At 39.6% G+C, this 20771-nt stretch overlaps 1 protein-coding gene across 2 annotated transcripts in view; it reads left to right on the top strand.

The window, feature by feature from the left end:
- Positions 1-19320, top strand: part of RASGRF2 (Ras protein specific guanine nucleotide releasing factor 2) — a 140939-nt gene extending 121619 nt beyond the window's left edge. For both annotated transcript variants that reach the window (XM_060761720.2, XM_060761719.2), the window contains exons 21-27: positions 107-210; positions 2601-2685; positions 3301-3498; positions 7155-7234; positions 13237-13354; positions 14310-14378; positions 15658-19320. In XM_060761720.2, coding sequence (XP_060617703.2) covers positions 107-210; positions 2601-2685; positions 3301-3498; positions 7155-7234; positions 13237-13354; positions 14310-14378; positions 15658-15750 — 747 coding nt within the window. In that variant the 3' untranslated portion in view covers positions 15751-19320. The remainder of the gene's footprint in view (positions 1-106; positions 211-2600; positions 2686-3300; positions 3499-7154; positions 7235-13236; positions 13355-14309; positions 14379-15657) is intronic.
- Positions 19321-20771: the final 1451 nt, after the last annotated feature.

Below are 20771 nucleotides of genomic sequence, written 5' to 3'. Positions count from 1 at the left end.
CCTGTAATAGGAAGTAGGCAGTAAAATTAATAGTGTATGTCATTAACCTAACATGATGTGAACTAAAACTTGCTTTTTAATCAAACGTGTGCTTCTTTACTTACAGTTAGAATGTCCTAAACCAGAGTGCTTTGAAACGCTATCAGCCATGGAGCTTGCTGAACAAATAACTCTCTTAGATCACATTGTTTTCAGAAGCATACCCTATGAGTAAGTCGTTTTTGAATAATTATAATCAAAGTGAAAATATTTTAAGTGAAGTTTCAAGAGAGGGTGATTCACACTAGTGGCAAGTCTGTAAAGAACAATGTGAATGCATAATAGTCTGAGTTGTGTTTTGTGTTGGTTAAGATCGATTAAAACATAAATGGGCCATGAAAAACTAATGTCAATATGTTTAGCAGTATCATACTGTCTCCATGGAGTTCTTTGTGAACAGGATGCAGTTCATTTCCTGAAGGGGCTAACTGCAACGAACATCTGGCATTATTGTTATCATACTTGCTGCCAGATCAGGAAATCTGTGGGAACAAAGCTAGGAAAGGTTGAGTATATAAAGCAAAGTGTGGCTCTCCAATGTTGAATTTTCAATTCCAGCATTCTTCAGCATTATACTAGGCAGGAACAATGGCTGGCTAGGACCAAGACCCACATATTCCCCATACATTTTGATACAATCCGCCTATCCTTATTCGTCCCTAAATTAGCCATGTCCTTAGTATGGGTGTCATATCTCATATGCTGTCCTGGAAGGAGGCCCGAAGGGAGCATATGAGACAGTGGTGCTCCTTCTCTGAGGTTGGCCATCATAGAAACTGTCCCAGTGGTTGCTTCCTGATCAAGTCAGATCTCAAGAGTATAAAGCTTCAGCCTTGGGGAGTGGGTAGGGCTGTGTGAGGGGCATATCAGTCGGTAGTAGGGAGAGGCTATGGATCCGGAGGAAGGAAGGGACAGAATGTGGAGTCGTCCCTCCTGCATCACCACCACCACCCCAGATAAAGCTCAATATGTGTCAGTCCTGGAGCTGATTAGATTTGTCTTTCTTTCATTACAATGGAAAAGATTTCTCCTTAAAAACATTGAGAATGTGTACAAGAGGGAACCAGGTCCCCACTTTTGCCCTATGAGCAAGAAAAATTGGAAAATTCTGTACCAAAGTGCTCTGTAAAATCAGAGTGCTCTTTTGTTGTTGATCTAAATTCTATTCCAGAAGTGGTTGTATTGGCTTAGAGATTTTTGTTTTCATGTCAGGAGCAACTTGAGAAACTGCAAGTCGCTTCTGGTGTGAGAGAATTGGCCGTCTGCAAGGATGTTGTCCAGGGGATGCCTGGATGTTTGATGTTTTACTATCCTTGTGGGAGGCTTCTCTCATGTCACCGCATGGGAAGCTGGAGCTGACAGAGGGAGTTCATCCGCGCTCTCCTTGGATTCAAACCACTGACCTATTGTCAGCAAGTTCTGCCAGCACAAGGGTTTATCCCATTGTGCTACTGGGGGCTCCCAGACTTAGAGATGGCACAAATGTAGTATTCTATTCAAGGTTGCATAAACTTTACATATGGAGGCACTGGAGCCCCCAGTGGTGCAGTGGGTTAAACTGCTGAGGTGCTGAGCTTGTTGACCAAAAGGTTTCAGGTTCAAATCCGGGGAGCGGCGTGAGCGTCCGTTGTCAGCCCCAGCTTCAGCCAACCTAGCAGTTTAAAAACATGCAAATGTGAATCATGCAGGCCACATGACCTTGGAGTTGTCTACAGACAACGCTAGCTCTTCGGCTTAGAAATGGTGATGAGCACCACACCCCAGAGTTGGACATGACTGGACTTAATGGCAGGGGAAAACCTTTACCTACCTATGGATGCAGTGCCAAGGAGGTTCTGTAAATCCATCCTTTAGCGGTTATTTCATTTGGTTGAAAAGCAGTGTGATTCATTACTCCAAGATAAGCACCCTTTTTTATTTTATGCTAGGCAACTGGTGAAGAAGGTCTCAACCTAAGTCTGTATACTCCATAATTTTCTCATTATTGGAGGATAGTAGATCCAAAGAAGGTACACGAAGAACTCTATGACTCACGTATTTTTCATGATCTTTCTGACAAAACCAATTGTGCACTATTATTGATTTTAGTGCCAGCACAAAAGACTTGCAGCTTATTGCCTTACTTTAAACAGTTGTCTGTAGCAAGCTTGGGTATTAGATATTCTTTCAATTCTTTCTTCAAATAGAAGAGAAAAAGCTACAATGGGGATTTAGGCCCTTGTTGTATATCCAGGAGTCTCTTAATCAATCAGTCAATCAATCAGTATTTTTCTACCTTTTCCTATCTTTAAGAAGATCTGAACTGGCTACTGGTTGGTGGTTATTGTTGTTCTTAGGTTTTTATGATGTCTGTTGTTCAGTTTTATTGTTTTAATTATTGAAATGCAATGTATTTTAATTGTGCTCTATTTTATTCTGTTGGGCTTGGTTCCATGTAAGCCTCCCCAAGTCCCTTCAGGGAGATGGTAATGGGATATAAGAATAAAGTTGTTGTTGTTGTTGTTGTTGTTGTTGTTGTTGTTGTTGTTTATTCTTTTCCTTTCTTCCTCCTTTTTTTCCAGAGAGTTTCTTGGGCAGGGTTGGATGAAATTGGACAAAATTGAAAGAACACCTTATATTATGAAAACCAGCCAACACTTTAATGATGTAAGTTACTTTAAAACAGGATACTTTCTAGGAAACGAAATACTGTAATCTGGATTTACCATAGAGATCTCTACAAAATCTAGATTTTCTGAACAGATTACAAACAGTTTGGTAGTGCGGTGGGCCCTTGGTATCCATCCACTTGAATTTGGTTCCAGGACACCCCCTCCCAAATGGATACCAATATCAATGAATGCTCAAGTCCCAGTATATACAATGGTGTAGTAAAATGGTATCTTTTAAATAAATGGTGAACAACTGAAAGCAAATGTCACACAGTTTGTTTTTATCTAATAAAGACAAACTTAAAATAATATGTTTGTTATACATAATTTAGTTTATTTTTCCTAGTGTTGCTTTTAGCATACAGCTGAGAGTCATTACCAATAGCAACCGGGCTAATGTCAGCAGTCATGTTATTTGGTAGAACATTGTGCTACGATTATCATCTCCTCTACACTTTATTTCACTTACTCTTGTCTTGTTACCTTTAGACGTTCACGAAATGTATTATTAGTCTTAATTGCTAAAAAGCCATAATCATTCAGTTCATTTATACTGTTTAACTGTACGTTGTACTTGCAAGAAAAAAAAAGAACTCCTTCTTTGGCCTAGATGAGCAACCTTGTTGCATCCCAGATTATGAATTATGCGGATGTTGGCTCACGTGCGAATGCGATTGAGAAATGGGTAGCAGTCGCAGACATCTGCCGATGTTTGCACAACTACAATGGGGTGTTGGAAATCACATCAGCCTTGAACAGAAGTGCAATCTACAGGCTGAAGAAAACCTGGGCTAAAGTTTCTAAACAGGTAAAGAATATGCATTGATTCACACATTTTCCATTGTATTTGTCCTTATTGTAAATACCTTTAAGTTCTTCCTAATGTTCAGGGGGAATCTTCTTTCCTGTAGTTTGAAGCCATTGTTCTGCGTCCTAGTCTCCAGGGCAGCAGAAAACAAGCCCGCTCCCTCCTCCCTATGATTTCCCCTCACATATTTATACATGGCCATCAGATCCCCTCTCAGCCTTCTCTTCTGCAGGCTAAACCTGCCCAGCTCTTCAAGCTGCTCCTCATAGGGCTTGTTCCTCAGACCTTGATCCTTTTGATTGCCCTTCTCTTGACACATTCCAGCTTGTCAACATCTTCCTTCAATTGCGGTGCCCAGAATTGGACAAAGTATTCTGGGTGTGGTCTAACCAAGGCAGAATAGAGGGGTAATTTTGCTACTGTTATGACTTCCCTGGATTTAGACACTATACTTCTATTTATGCAGGCCAAAATCGAATAGGCTTTTTTAGATGCTGCATCACATTGTTGGCTCATGTTTGTTTAACTTGTTGTCCACAAGGACTCCAAGATCTTTTTCACATGTACTGCTATCGAGCCAGGTCCTCCATTCTGTATCTTTGCATTTCATTTTTTTCTGCCTAATTGGAGTATCTTGCATTTATCTCTGTTGAACTTCATTTTGTTAGTTTTGGCCCATCTCTAATCTGTTGAGATCATTTTGAATATATACAGGAAAAATAGATTTCCACAACTCTATGAACTCTGATATTTGTAGGAAGTCACACTGTACCATAGTGTAGGTTCCAGAAAATTGCTCACTAGTCTCGCAGAGAATGTCATTATAGAAAAAGTGGAGGAGGCAACAAGGGAGTGGCCATTTTGGGGAGAAGTGTAGATATTTTGAGATGCTTCCAAGATGAGAAATTGCAAAACACCATGCCACAAGACACAAGGGTGACTGACTGAGACAAAATTAGAACTGATGGAGAGATAGGAGAGGTGCTGCCTTCCTCATCCTACTTAGAGAAAGTTGGTCATAGACCGGACAAAGAGGTCCAGATTTCCAACTTGGTGTTTCCAGGAAACTCTCAATGTGTTGAGAGCATTCAGGAAGCTGTGAGCAAAAACACTCATGTACAAGAAACAGAAAAAGGGAAAAACCTACAAAATAAAAATAAATAAATGAGAAGTCAATTCTTGTAAGAGAAAAGTCAGAATCGCTAAAGCTCACATGATCATAGGCTTACTAGAGAGGTTAAAAATAATGTTAAAATGCTTTTCTTAGGCCACATTTAGAGCAAGAAGGAAATGATAGGGTTACAGCATTGAAAAGATGATGAAAAGCTAACAGAGAGGAAGCCAAATAGTTTAATACCTTCTTTGCCCCAGTCTTCTTGCAATAAGTAAAGAGATAATAAAGAAATAGCTACTCTCAATGAAGTCTCCAAGTCTCCAGGGCTGGATGAATTGCATCAAGAGTGCTGAAGGAACTTGCAGATGTAATCTCAGATCCACTTTCAATAATCTTTTAGAGTTTTTGGAGAATGTGAGAGTTCTCAGAAGATTGGGGGAGGAGAAGTGTTCTCAGCTTCAAAAAAGGGTAAAAAAGACTACTTACCAGTCAGCTTTAAGTGGATAATAGGAGAAATTAGAGATTATTAAATAGTCAGTCTTCGTGCACTTAGATCTGAATGCATTGGTTACTAAGAACCAGCATGGGGTTCCTAAAAATAGGTCATGCCAAACTAAATCTATTTTTTGATTAAGGAACAATTTTGATGGATTGGGAAGTCTTGTGGGTATAGTATATCTTGATTTCAGTGAGAGTTTTGACAAGGTCCCCCATGATGTGTTGTCAAAGGTTTTCATGGCCGGAATCACTGGGCTGCTTGAGTTTTTTGGCCTGTATGGCCATGTTCCAGAAAATTTTTCTCCTGATGTTTCATCTACATCTATGGCAGGCATCTTCAAAGATTGAGAGGTCTGTTGGAAACCAGACAAGTGAGGTTCATATATCTGTGGAATGTCCAGGGTGGGAGGGAGAACTCTTGTCTTTTTTAGGCTAGTGTGAATGTTGCAATTGGCCATCTTGATTAGCATTTAATGGCCTTGTAGCTTCAAAGCACGACTGGTTGCTGCCTGGGGGATCCTCATATTGTTTAAGCTTTTCCAGTTGCTTCTTGTGAATTCTGCTGTCGCCTGGGATTGCAACATCAACGATCCATTCTTTGTTTTCTTGCATGATTGTGAGGTTAGGAGTATTTCAGAAGTCCTAAAGTAGTTTGACTTGTTCATTTTGTGTAACTTTTTCAGGCTTGTGATCCTACCAGTTTTTTGTTGCAAGCAGATGGTATTTGTGGCACAAGTTCCAGTGGATAATCTGAGCAACAATATTATGCCTCTTCTTATAATCTATCTGTGCTTTATTATTATTATTATTATTATTATTATTATTATTATTATTATTTTCATGCATGGAAGGAAGTTGGACTAGTTGGCCCCTGTATTCCCTTCCAGCTCTAAGTATTTATGATTCTTTCCCACTGAAGGTTAAGCTAAAAGTACAAGCTGATATTGTGTCTTAAATGCAATAGTTTATCTCAAAGTATAGCATTATAGAATATTAATTAATATTTATTGAATGCTACTTTTACTACAGTTGGTTTTCCTCTTTCTTTTTCAACTGGTGGCAGTGTTGTGTAATGGGCAAATACTGGCCTTGCTCTGCGTAGATAGGTTTTCAAATCTTGATTAAGAGCCAAACCATGTAATTCTCAAGCAAATGTTTACTGGATAATGAGAATAAAGCCCATGCCATATTGGGACTACCGCTAACACCAGCCCACCACACCCGTTTTGGAGAGTTGGTGCCTATTTGAATAATTATCTGTCCCAGATCTCAAGTTTTATCATTTTTAAAACATCAAATCTTTTATACAAGCAAAGTTACAGGTCAAAGTGTTCAGCTAACGCTGTTTAATGCTTCTGCCATGATTTGGATTGTTTCAGAGCATTAGCACACCACAGATCCTTTTGCCAGAGTTGGAAATATCTAGCATGTAATTCTGGGGTGGTGGTGCAGCGGGTTAAACTCTTGAGCTGCTGAACTTGCTGACCGAAAGGTTGGCGGTTCGAATCCATGGAGTGGGGTGAGCTCTTGCTTTTAGGCTCAGCTTTTGCCAACCTAGCAGTTTGAAAACATGCAAAGGTAAGTAGATCAATGGCACCACCTTGCCGGGAAGATAACGGCGCTCCATGCAGTCATGCTGGCCACATGAACTTGGAGGTGTTTACGGACAACGCTGTCGCTTCGGCTTAGAAATGGAGATGAGCACCCCCCTCCCGCCGCCGAGTAGTACATGACTAGACTTAATGTCAAGGGGAAACTTTTACCTTTACTAATTCTAGGGTATGATATGCAATCTACACATTCAAATAAATTGCCACCTGGATGAAATGGTTGTATTATGGGTAATTGCTTTGCCTTTGGCAAGCAACTTGTTTTATAAGAGCTATGATTAGCAAAGATTGCTTAATTCCACAATTGTTTCAGAACTACATGTTTATTTAAAGCAAACTGGTTTTTTCAAAAACAACACCACCTTTCCGATCTGCTTAGTGTCATGTTGTGTTTCCTTGGAGAAGTCACTCTTCTTACATGTTCTTTTTTGTAGGCTAAAGCTCTTATGGATAAACTTCAGAAGACTGTATCATCTGAGGGAAGGTTTAAAAATCTCAGAGAAACACTCAAAAAGTAAGTCCAAATTACATATTTTGTAGTTCTGGTAAAGTTTTCCAACCAGTGTATTATTAATCCATTATCTCTCAGTCTTTGAAAATTCCTGGAGAACAGGGAAGTCTATGCAGACTAAAGGTGGGCAATATATATCTTCTCTCTTCAAAAAGGTAAGGTAGGGGAGAACTGACATAGATATCATTTGGTTTGATGTCAATACCAATAAAAATCCTGGAAAAGATAGTTAAAAAGCTGATTTGTGACCACTTAAAAAAAGCATGCTATCATAAGAGTCAGTTTGGATTTCTTTTCTTTTTTAATAAATACATGCCAATCTATTTTCTCTCCCCATTTATTTCTCTTTCTAATTTAAAATAGAATTGTAAGTTTGGTAGAGCAGTGGAAAGCTCTTAATACGGTACATTCACATTCTGCTTTTGGTTGGGCTTTTAGTAGAGTTAACAATTATATTCTTCCTGATAAGCTGAAAAAATATGTCCTTTCTTTATCTTTGGCATCTTTTGGAAAAGAATATGATGTCTTTGTCTATTTCCTTATGTATTTCGTCTTCAATGGGTGTGTAGCTCTGCAGCAATGGGAGTGTAGCTCTGCAGGAGCAGCATTGAAGGGAAGCCAGGATGCAGGTTAACCCACAGGTTGTTTCAGGTTGTTGTTGTTGTTTATTCGTTCAGTTGCTTCTGATTCTTCGTGACCTCATGGACCAGTGCACGCCAGAGCTCCCTGTCGGCCATCACCACCCCCAGCTCCTTCAGAGTCAAGCTAGGCACTTCAAGGAAACTATCCATCTTGCCTTTGGTCAGCCCCTCTTCCCTTTTTCCTTCCATTTTCCCCAGCATCATTGTCTTCCCTAAGCTTTCCTGTCTTCTCATGATGTGGCCAAAGTACTTCACCTTTGCCTCTACTATCCTTCCCTCCAGTGAGCAGTCGGGCTTTATTTTCTGAAGTATGGACTGGTTCTCACGGTCCAAGGCACTCTCAGAATTTTCCTCCAACACCACAGTTCAAAAGCATCTATCTTCCTTCAGTCAGCCTTCCTTATGGTCCAGCTCTCACATCCATAGGTTGCTATGGGGAATACCATTGCTTTAACTATGCAGATCTTTTTTGCCAGTGTGATGTCTCTACTCTTCACTATTTTATTGAGATTGGTCATTGCTCTCCTTCCAAGAAGTAAGCGTCTTCTGATTTCGTGGCTGCAGTCTGAATCTGCAGTAATCTTCGCGCCTAGAAATGCAAAGTGTGTCACTGCCTTCACATTTTCTCCCTCTATTTGCCAGTTATCAATCAGTCTGGTTGCCATAATCTTTTGCACTGTCTTGTTTCACCTTGGTTAGAAGGCTCCTCAGCGCCTCCTTGGTTTCACCCATCAAAATGGTATAATCTGCATACCTAAGGTTGTTAATGTTAACTCCAGCCTTGGATTTGTCAAGCCCTGCCCATCGCATGATGTGTTCTGCATATAAGTTGAATAGTTTGGGTGAGAGTATCCAGCCCTGCCATACTTCTTTCCCAATCCTGAACCGTCTGTTGTTCCATGGTCAGTTCTTACTGTTGCTACTTGGTCCTTATACAGATTCCTCAGGAGACAGACAAGGAGGCTTGGAATCCCCATACCACCAAGAACATGCCACAATTTATTATGATCCACACAGTCAAAGGCTTTAGAATAGTAAACTTAGTAATACTTAGAACAGACCCATTTAAATCAATGAGATTTAAGTTAATCATGATTAGCCTAAGTCCCTTTGATGTCAGTGGGTTATTCTAAGTATGACCAAATTTGTATCCGATTTATTCATTTCTGCTAAAACAAATTCATTTTTCAACTTCCATCTTCAAAAAATCTTGTTGTTTTTTGAGATTTACAATAAGCAAGGATGCATCTACAGTGTAGAATTAATGCGGTTTGACACCACTTTAAATGCCATGGCTCAGTGATGTGGAATCAATGGGTTTTTAATTTAATAAGGACTTTAACATTTCTACCAAAGAGTGCTGGTGCTTCACTAAATAGCAAATCCCAAGAGACTATAGCACTGAAGCCAGACAGTTAAAGTGGTGTCAATCTGCATTAATTTGACAGTGCAGAGGCAGACCAAGAAATCTGCAGATTTGCTTTGATTCCATTATATCTTTATGTGAAAGTTCTGCAGAATAATCTTTACCAAGTTCCATTTCTTTTTAATAGAATTTATAGCACAGCTCTTCTAAAATGAATGGAAAGTATACAATTGACAAAGAGTATACTTTGTCAATTTTACAAGGGTTGGCATTTTGCTTAAATACACAGTGATTAGAGTCCATAAATGATGGACTCTATAATTTCATAACCTTAGAATATCAAGGAAATTTATTGAATTATTTTCTTTTCCTGACCATCAAGTCATCAAGGTGTGTTCAAATATCAGTATCCAGTTATTCCTACTACTTTTTCTGAACGGGTTGTAGGCACAGAAGGCACATTTCTCTAATAGAATAATAGGGTTGGAAGGAACCACACGGGCCATCTAATCAAACCCCCCTGCCATGCAGGAAAAGTATCCCTGACAGATGGCCATCCAAAATAGCAGAAAACAACATACCTAACTATGGTGATGGTGATCATGTCTCTTCTCAGCCTTCTCTTCTACAGGCTAAACATACCCAGCTCTTTAAGCAGCTTCTCATAGGGCATGGTCTCCAGACCTTTGATCATTTTAGTTGCACTCCTCTGGACACTTTCCAGTTTGTCAGTTGAACTGTTTCTTGAATTGTGTTGCCCAGAATAGGACACAGTATTCCAGGTGAGATTTGACTAAAGCCAAATACAGAGGCACCATGACTTCCCTGGATTGAGACACTATACTCCTTTTGATGCAGCACAAAATCCCATTGGCTTTTTAAGTTGCTGCATCACACTGTTTGCTCATGTTCAACTTATTGGCCACAGGAGTCACCCATCCTGTATCTTTGCATTTCTTTTTTTCTGCTGAAGTACGGTGTCTTACATTTGTCCTTGTTAAAATTCCTTTTGTTAGTTTTGGCCCAGCTCTCCAATCTGTTGAGGTAATTTTGAATTCTGATCCTGTCCTCTGGAGTATTAGCTATTCCTCTTAGTTTGGTGTCATCTGCAAACTTGACAAGCATGCCCTCTAAACCATCTAAGTCATTAATAAAGATGTTGAACAGCACCAGGCCCAGGACAGAAGTCTGCTTATGTCACTTTTTTCCAGAATGAAGAGGAAACATTGGTGAGCATCCTTTGGCTTCAGACACTCAACAAATTACAGATCCACCTAATAGTAGTTTTGCTTCGCCCACATTTGGAAGATCATGGGGGACCTAGTTGAAGGCCTCACTAAAATCTGTTTTCTTTTTCTTCCTTTTTCTACTGATATACTCTAACAACCCCCTTTTATTGTCTTAAATCTCTCTGGCAAGTTTGAGTTCATTTTCCTATTTAGTCTTTTGGACCTTTTCCCTATGTGTGTTGTTTGTTTGTTTGAATTCCGCTTTGGTGATCTCTTACCCCTTTCCATTTCTTGTACATGTCCCTTTTAAATCTTATTTATTATTTATTTATGCGCTTGTATACCGCTAATATCTCAGCCTAAGTCGGCGACTCATTGCGGTTTACAACAACTAAAAAGTTAAAAACAATTAAAAACAGTATTCAATTTAAAACATGAAACACATATATAATACAAATTATTGGGCCACCAATAATAATCCCATGCATCTCGTAACTAAAATCACAATCCAAAATTCGTCGTCCATGATTACCAGCCTTTAGTCATCAAAATTCGTTGCAACGGATTAACCGAATGCTTGTTTAAACATCCATGTCTTCAGTCTCTTCCGAAACACCATCAGCGAGGAGGCTGATCGTACCTCTATAGGGAGGGTGTTCCAAAGCCGAGGGGCCACCACAGAGAAGGCCCTGTCTCTCGTTCCCGCCAGCCGCACTTGTGAAGCCGGCGGGATAGAGAGCAGGGACTCTCCAGAAGATCTTAGGGTCCTGGTGGGCTGATAGGCTGAGATACGTTCGGATAGATAAGTTGGGCCAGAACCGTTTAGGGCTTTAAAGGCCAACGCCAGCACTTTGAATTGAGCCCGGTGGCATATCGGCAGCCAGTGGAGCTGGTGCAGCAGAGGAGTTGTGTGCTCCCTGCGCCCCGCTCCTGTTAGTATCATGGCTGCCGCCCGTTGGACTAATTGGAGCTTCCGGGCTGTCTTCAAAGGCAACCCCACGTAGAGAGCGTTGCAGTAGTCAAGGCGGGATGTAACCAGAGCGTGGACTACCGTGGCTAAGTCAGACTTCCCAAGGTACGGTCGCAGTTGGCGCACAAGTTTTAACTGTGCGAATGCTCCCCTGGTCACCGCCGAAACCTGGGGTTCCAGGCTCAGCGATGAGTCCAGGATCACACCCAGAATCTTATCTCAGTTGAAAACTCTCTGGACATCCATTCTGGTTGTTTTACATTTCTCTTATTTTTTCTCCATGTTGACACTGTTAGCATTTGTACCTTCAATATCTCACAGTTAGGAAACTCCCATCCACCACTACCTCCCTTCTCTTTAAGCATTCCTATCCATGGGATCAGACTCAGTATTTTCCTGTTTCCTGAAGTCAGCTTTCCTAAAATCTAGAATGGATGGCTGACTTCTCTTAATTTCCTCATTCCTCTGTATCACGAACTCCAAGAGCACATGGTCACTCCCACTAAGGATCCCACCACTTCCACTCTGTTTACTAGTGTCGTGTTTTGCCCCAGAAACTGACTTCCAACAAAGGTTAAAGCATCTAAAAAGCTTTACTTCAACAAAATGATAATACTCTTAACAAACAGCAGCAAAGGAACAGAAGGAAAATCCCGAAAGGAAAACAAAAGTCTTACAGCAGACATCAAACCAAAGCCTTTGTCCAAAAGTCTTTGCGAGGCACTTCCTGGATCTGCAAACAAAGAAACCGGAGCACAGAAGCACTGAGTAGAATAGTTGCTGCCAGCATTGGCCCCTTGCTTTACTGCTGATTTAAAGCCCTCAGCTCCCAGCACAGGTGTTCCTAGTGTGAGGTCTGATTGCTCAGCATCCTTGCAGCAATTCTAGCTGACTTTCTCCTTTGTTCTTTTGCTCTTTGGTGTTCCTGAAAGGTAGGAAGTGGCAGTAAGTTTTCCTGGCCCCCTTCTTCTTCCTCAACACATGGCCCCAAATCCCCAACTCCTGTATCTTCAGCCTCCTGTTCTACACAACAACAAGGTCCTCAGAGTTGGTTAGGATCAGTAGAGGTCTTGTAACAAGAGAGCAGTATGCTCCTTAAAAACAGGCACTATATCACAATCTGGCTATGGATTTTTGGAGAGCTGCAGTTTACAAAAATTATTCATAAACAATCCCACATAGAGTGTTACAATAATCCAAACAAGATGTAAATTAACTCCCTGTGACCAGATCAGAAATGTTAACTGTGTCAGTGCTGAGGCCTGAATCCAGGAATACACTCAAATTGTGAGCCTGCATCAGTTAATCCAGTTAACCAGAAGCATTCCTAGTGGATCAAAAGATCAGGATATAGCAGTTCAGCCTAGAAATGATTCCATTAAGTCCCATCCTAGTAAGGTGGATAATGTCAATAGTTTGAGGGCTTAGAGATACAGCAGAACCAAGAGGAACACATTCACTTGTGCAGTTCCTGATGTAGGTCATCTAGCAAGCTGACCAAAGCTATTTGCTTCCCTTAAGTGGGCTTGAATCCATATTCAGATAGTTCTAGAGAAATTACAGTTTATCATCAATCTATATTTAGATTAATTCAAGATGAATAAATATTATCTTAAAGTGCAATCCTATTGCATACATGTTAAAGAATTTCATAAGGCACAGTGGAATTCATTTCCAAGTAAAGACACATAGATTTGGACTGCATGTTATTTTAAAGACTGAGCTGTTTGTTGTGCCAAAACAGTCCATAAACAGTAAAGGCTATACAGTAATAAAAGCTAATATTTCTTGTCATGCAGCTGTAATCCCCCTTCCGTACCATATCTCGGGATGTACCTAACAGACCTGGCATTTATTGAAGAAGGAACACCAAATTTTACTGAAGAAGGCCTTGTTAATTTTTCCAAAATGAGAATGGTAATTCTTCCATGGTTTTTCTTTCTTTCTTTTCATATTTATAGTTTATTATATACGTGCTGCATTTCCAAGCTGTATTATTGGCAGAAATTAAGAAGCAACTGCTTGTTTTGCATCCAGGTTCAGCGTTCTATCACCACCTGCTGGTGGATTTCATATTATCACTACAGATTGAGGATCTCTTATATAAAGTGCTTGGGACCAGATGTGTTTTGGATTTTCCTGATTTTTCCACCCTTGGAATGATTGCATTTGCATATATATGTACATAATGGAGATGGGACCCAAGTCTAAACACAAAAATCATTTATCTTTCATATAGATCTTATACACAATATTTCTAAGAATTTTGTCCATAAAGCGAGGTTTTGTACATTGATCTTCTGGAAAGTTATACAATTCCTAACCCCGTTATACACACTCATCTGGGAGGAAGCTGCCTTAAATTTCGTAGCACTGACTTCTGAGTAGACATGCATAGGATTGCTCCTGCAACATTTTTATTTTTGGGAAGAAGTTAAACCACTTTCCTTGTTGCATTCACAATGTATCATAAAACAATAGGTGAACAATTTGGGCAATATGACCCAAGTGGAAGTGCACTTGAATTGTCACTGAAACAACATTGGTAGCAGGAAAAAAAATTCTTGTTTAGTTCTAGATTTGGATCCTACATTGTTTTTCTGTCTACTTTGGTGGGCAGTTTATTTATTTATTTGCTTTACTTCTATACCGCATTTTTCAGCCTAGATTAGGCGACTCAATGCGGTTTGATTTCTGCAAGTTCCTGATTTTAAATACAAAGCCTCCATAATATATCCAATGCAATTCCCATTTATCCCTTGATCTAAACGCAAAAGTTAGTTCATAGGAAGTCAAGCTAAAATCCAAGTCTGTCTGTCAGTCCATTTATGCAATGAAATAAAATATTTACTTATGTCTGTTTCTTTAAAAGATATCACATATAATCAGGGAAATACGGCAGTTCCAACAAACGTCTTATCGCATAGATCATCAACCAAAGGTACAATACTTTCATCTCTTCTTTTGCAGTGCTTTTGAATATTTTGAGTATTTGTGCCAGTGTTTTTTGGGTTTTTTTACTATTAGAAAGGAGGAGATGATGTGGTGTAATTTGTGGTTAAGGTGTGTACAAAGTATTTTCAGAAAGGATTGTGAGCTTTGGATTTGCGATCTCTTCACATAACCTCAATCACGGGTGGCAAAGAAGGCACACGGGATGGCTCATTGCATCCCACATGCCCTCCCTCCTACCGTCATCATGCAAAAGGGACAGGAGAGGCTGCTTTGGCACCCTTTCCCTCCCCTCATCAGATGGCAGAAAGGGCAGTAACGAATCTTGCCCAGCTGTCTTTTCTGCCATCACATGGCAAAATGGGGAGGAAAGTGTGGGTAGCTCCATTGGAGATACCCAAACTACACTTTCCCCCCTGTAGTGGAGAAGAAAGTGCCTTTGGGAGGAGTGTGGTGGGGCCTGCTGTGCATCATGTGATGGTGCACGGCAGGCCCCTCCTTGCCATGATTTAAAGCCTCATGTGAAGAAGTCCCTAATGTCATTTGTTCAATCAGGACTTCATTTAAAAATGTGTATCCCTTAAATTAGTGGTTCTCAACCTGGGGTCCCCAGATGTTTTTGGCCTACAACTCCCAGAAATCCCAGCCAGTTTACCTGCTGTTAGGATTTCTGGGAGTTGAAGGCCAAAAACATCTGGGAACCCCAGGTTGAGAACCACTGCCTTAAATTATTCCCCCAAAGCAGAAGTTGTATACAGTACGGTTCCTGTAGCCATGGGATATGTCCTAGACTTCATATGCAAAACTATGGATACTAGTGCAGTGTATCTCCAAAAATTGACTTCCAAGAATACCATACAGTTGTGTTAGAGCAGTGGTTCTCAACCTGTGGTTCCCAGGTGTTTTGGCCTACAACTCCCAGAAATCCAAGCCAGTTTGAAGTTGAAGGCCAAAACATCTGGGGACCCATAGGCTGAAAACCCTGTGCTAGAGGATCTGGAAAGCACCTAGCAAATTATATATTTTTGTTGGATATGGTAAATGAAAATATGGGTCCTGAAAAAATGCAGGTTGTACTGTATTCCCATCTAATGTGTGTTCCTACCACTGCTTTCATAAAACAGACTTGTATCTTTTCAAACTAAAACTCTCTTGCTTTTTGACAAGAAGGCAGATTTAATTATTTAGGAAAAAATCAGTTGAATCCAAGGATATACATGGTCTTTCCACTGTTACATAAAAAATGTTTCCTGTTCTTGTTCTTCCAGGTCACTCAATACTTACTTGACAAGAGTCTCATCATAGATGAAGACACTTTGTATGAACTATCTCTGAAGATTGAACCCAGACTGCCTGCCTGAAAAAACAGTTTTGTTCTTCATCCTACAGAGAACTTTAGTGTAATGGAAAAATTATGCATGGCATGTCCCCTAAACAATGCAAGGGGGAAACGCTGAGAAGAATTCAAGTTCCCTTTGCCATTAAGGGACACAGAGTCTCACTGAGATTCCTTTTCAGGCAGAGATGAAGCTGTTGGAGTTGCAAGTCCAAAAGATTACCAACAAAGGTTGAATGCTTTTGCTTTGTAAAGGAAATGTTTCATGAAAGAAAGACTGGGGGCTAAGAAAAATATAAGGAACATTGGTAAGAATTGTACTGAACCTGTCAAAGGGCAAAATGAAATATAGGGACCATCTTCCCTTAGATGATAATAAATGAAGAAAGCAAATGTAAAAGAGATAAGCTTCTCCACTCTGCTTGGACAAAACACATGATCCATAATGAGCATGAAAGCATCTATGTATTATGACGCTATTTGCATTTGGTGGTATCCATTGTAAACAATAAGCATTTAAAAGTATTTTTTCCTGTATAATGTGATCTTTAACAACACCAAGGCTTTTGCTTTCTAAACGGCTTGTTTTTATTGAAAATGCCTCCTTTGCAAATTCATCACAGTATGTCTCCAATTTCAAAAATGGATAGAAGGTTGGAAACATTGGTGACATATAGCCAGCTAAATACTGTAAATAGTTTTTTTCATCTAGGAGGCCCATGCATAAACTGCCTTTTATGGTTGTCAAAGATACAAGCCTAGGTGGGATTTTTAAGTTCAATGCTTTCATTTCATAGCAGAATATGGCACTGTAATAGATTAATTCCATTAGTATTTTGCACCTTGTTTGGCATCAACAACAATATTCCAGCAACCTTTGTTTAAAATGCATGCTGTAATTCAGAGCATTGTGTGAGCTCCAGGGCAACTTTATGGTACCTTACATGATGGCCAGGATTCTTTCCTTTACTTAGGAAAGCAATTTCAGACAAGTATCTTGGTATGAACACTACACTTCCATGTTCATGGAAGCCAGTGAGGAACCTTCACCTGTGCACCAGCATCAAAGCCTAGTCACTGCCCATTAGTAATAATAGTTGTCATGGTAGTACATATGCCTTTGATTTTTTATTAAAAGTACTTAGAACTATTTTTCAAGGTTTATACTTTGTTAAGCTTAGTTGTCATGCTTAAATATTACACAGCATGACCACTATCCATTGCACTGTGATGTGCGCTGAAGTGCAATAGAGCCTCACATTATGGTACACGAAACTGTGACAAATATTTCTCTCTGTGCGTATGTGCGTATACATGGGCATGACTCCAATGGCAATTTAAATGTAGTATCTGCATCCACTGTGGTCTCTGATCCAAGAGCCTGCATGTAAGCATTTGCTCTGGTGTGCACATGAGCTGGAATTGCCCCATTTTCTTGGAGTGAGAGTACATTTCCAAACAATGTGTAAGCTCTTGCTTGCATAATGTGGCATGCACATGTAACTCTTTCTAAATTCTGTGGGGCCAACTATAATTGAATATTGTAAACACAGTCATTTTTTTTCATGTCAGGAGCGACTTAAGAAACTGCAAGTCACTTCTGGTGTGAGAAAATTAGCCATCTGCAAGGAAGTTGCCCAGGGGATACCCAAATGTTTTTGATGTTTTACCATCCTTGTGGGAGTCTTCTCTTATGTCCCCACATGGGGAACTGGAGCTAACAGACCTGACAGTCATAATTAGACAAGTGTGTGTGTGTGTGTATTCAACAGTATATCAAGTTATATATTAAATTTGGCATGCATATGCACTTTCCCAAAATTTCTAAGCATCCACTGAGGTGTCAGTGCAGCCCTCAATACCAGGAGTGTTTGATCTTTAAGTCCTAAGAGAAAGATATCAAACAGGAGACAACAAATTATGGAAATGGGTTGTTGTAAGTTTTTTCGGTCTATATGGCCATGTTCTAGAGGACATGACCATATAGCCCCAAAAAACCTACAACAACCCAGTGATTCCGGCCATGAAAGCCTTCGACGATAATTTATGGAAATTCCACTATAAGGAATGTATCATTTTATTCCTTCCTTAAATATAGAATGGAAGATACTGTGGCCTTATTCAAGGTGAAAAGGGCCTCCTCCTTCTCCCTAGCAATTGCAGCTCCTCTCCAGGGAGAACTGGAGTAAGTACAGGGTTTCCTTGCACAAGGAGTTGCAGACACTGGAACTCAGATACAAGTCTCAGACCACACCTGTGACCTTGTAGGAATTACAAATTCTTTGGCTCAATAAACAGTTCCTTCCTCCCATAATGATTCTTTCAGAGACCAAAATATGGAGGAGAATCCCAGAAAAGATGAAATCCAAGAAGAAGAATGTATTTATATTTGTCACTGCAATCAGGGGAACAGAAAAACACATAAGTTGATCTGTCTTGTGATCTTTACTAATAGCCTTTTTTCTCTGTGACTCCAGATTAAGTACTTTAATGTTTTAAGATACATGTGATCACTTTTATGAAATGTGAGATTTCCTGCATGGAAAGTGATCACAAACATAACCGCGAAGATGGAAAGCCGATCGCACCATTGAACAATTAGGCTGGAAAAGTGCCTTTACTTTTCCAATCCTTATCAGACTGCTGACAAAATAGGGCTAAACAATATCATTAGTTACCTCCCGTTTAACCCTCTCAGGTAGACAATTGTTTTTAAAGAATTGGCATATTTGAGCTGATATTTCTTACCAGTCTAACTAAGCTGCTAAATCCTAACAACTGTGGAAAAATCTGCCTAGCTTTTGTTTTTTGTGTGTGTTTCCGTGCACTTTAATTATATTGCCAGTCCAGACAAAAGCTGGACAATAAAATCAATTGTTTGTCTCACTATAAATTATATGTCAGTAGTAAATTTTTACAATTCTATTTATTAAGGGCCTATTTTTGCAAACAAATGCACGAATCAATATCAAATAAGTCTCAAAAAGTCTATGATAAGGGGGAAAAAAGAGTAAGAAAATAGAAAACCCCTAGGGCATGTTTAAGTACTTCTGGTTAATGAATATGGTAGAAGTGAACATAAAGAATATTATTTATAGATGCTTGTTTATCATTATAGTTCAAACTGCTTGTTCTTTTCATTAATTTTCACCAAAGATAATGACTGCATCCTGACGCATGATAAATAATAGCATGGATTATTTGGACCAAATTGCTAATTTACTGCTTATTCTTGGTGTGTTTGAAATGTTTTTTTAAAAGATGGCATATGTCAGATATTGAACAAAGTGACACTAATCTCAGAAGCAGTACTTTTTTATTTACTTGTCTCTTTCTTTGTTTGTATTTTACAGAAACTAGCCCTTTATCACAAAAATCTATACAGCATAAGAATTCATTCGTGGGCTTTATTTGTGATGTATTGTTGTTGGTTGGTTATTTATTGTTTGAATTGTATTTCATTTTACAGTATCAGCTTTGTACTTTGGGATGGGGGCCCGTTGCTATTCCTCGTATTGAAGTGCTGCAGAAGGTGCATTTATCTGTCTTTAACCTATTTATTTTACAACTTTCATTAAAATATAGATTCATACTATTACTTTGTAGTCCTTATTGTCAATAGCTGACCTCTTCATTTTAAAATCTTTAGTGAACCTGAACCAAACTTTGCAGTCCAAAAGCAGCAAGTCATGTGTAGAAACAGAAAGAAAGGCAAATGACACAAAAATTGGGACACAAGTACAAAAAAATCAGCAGTTTATAGCAAGTGTGGCGGAATGAAAAACCACATGTCTTTACCAATCCATACACTGTCTTGTTAGAGAAAGGATATGCCATGCAAATGATCAGTAAATAATGTGTTTACTCTTTTGTAATGCAGAGCAACATTCATGAGAACAGTTGAGAACAGTTACATTCATGAGAACAGTTGCACTGACTCACACGGTGTCCTCTGAGAGATTCAAAATGGTCCATAGATGTCCATGTGAAAGATATCCTTCGAGCAGCTAAGAAGCAGAAATATTGACTTTGTTGGCTCCTGCACAGAAAACTCAAACATGTAACTGTTGCCAAAACTCCCAGGCTCAGCTAGCTTCTGAACATGGCCCACCAATCAGCTTCGTGCTTTGCGTTTTTCAGTTAACACACTCACCAACTGATTTTTATATGCGACAACAGCAAAGAGTAGCTAGACATTTTTCCTCAATCAGCTAGCAGACAGTGACCTTCTTGCATCATCCTAAAATCACAAATTAAGTTTACTGAAAATAAATTTGAAAAATATATACATATGATCAAGATCTTCCTTCTGTTGTGCATTCAATGAATGATGGCTTTCCATAAAATCATACAACTGCATATGTATACAATAACATGTAGAAACAATGGTGTATTATTTAAGTAGAAATACGGTATGATGCACCAGAGGGTGATATGCCCTAAGTAGCCGTCTTGTCCACTCTCTAGGTGGGCACTCTCTAGGCACCTTTTCTCAATTGCTTTAGCTTTAAACTAGATTTTGATATAGTTCTTCAAGTAGATGACTTCTCTGTAATACAGGGCACTTTAGTTTACAGTTACAAGTATCTGTGGGAATAGAATGGAATACTAGGTGGACCTTTGGTGTAACACAAGCATGGGCAAACTTTGACCCTCCATGTATTTTGGACTTCAACTCTCACAATTCCTAACAGCCACACGCCCTTTCCTTCCCCCTCAGCCACTTAAGCTTCAACCAGAGAAGTCAGCCATAGCAGAGCACCAGATGAACCAACCTGGACACAACATATTATTTGAGAACACAGAAATGCTGGGCCACTCCAACAACTACCATGTCAGGCTACACAGAGAAGCCATTGAAATCTACAAGCACTTAGACAATTTCAACAGAAAGGAGTAAACCATGAAAATTAACAAAATCTGGCTTCCAGTGTTAAAAAAACCTCTAAAATTGTAACAGTAAATAAAGACGGAGAGCTCCAGACAAGAAACAATCAGGGACAGCTAATCACCTCTCAACAAAGGATTTCCCCAGGCAGCAAGAAA

The sequence above is a fragment of the Anolis sagrei genome, chromosome 2 (genome assembly GCF_037176765.1).
Source record: "Anolis sagrei isolate rAnoSag1 chromosome 2, rAnoSag1.mat, whole genome shotgun sequence".
Taxonomy (NCBI): domain Eukaryota; kingdom Metazoa; phylum Chordata; class Lepidosauria; order Squamata; family Dactyloidae; genus Anolis; species Anolis sagrei.
This window is presented reverse-complemented; position numbering and strand designations above follow the sequence as displayed.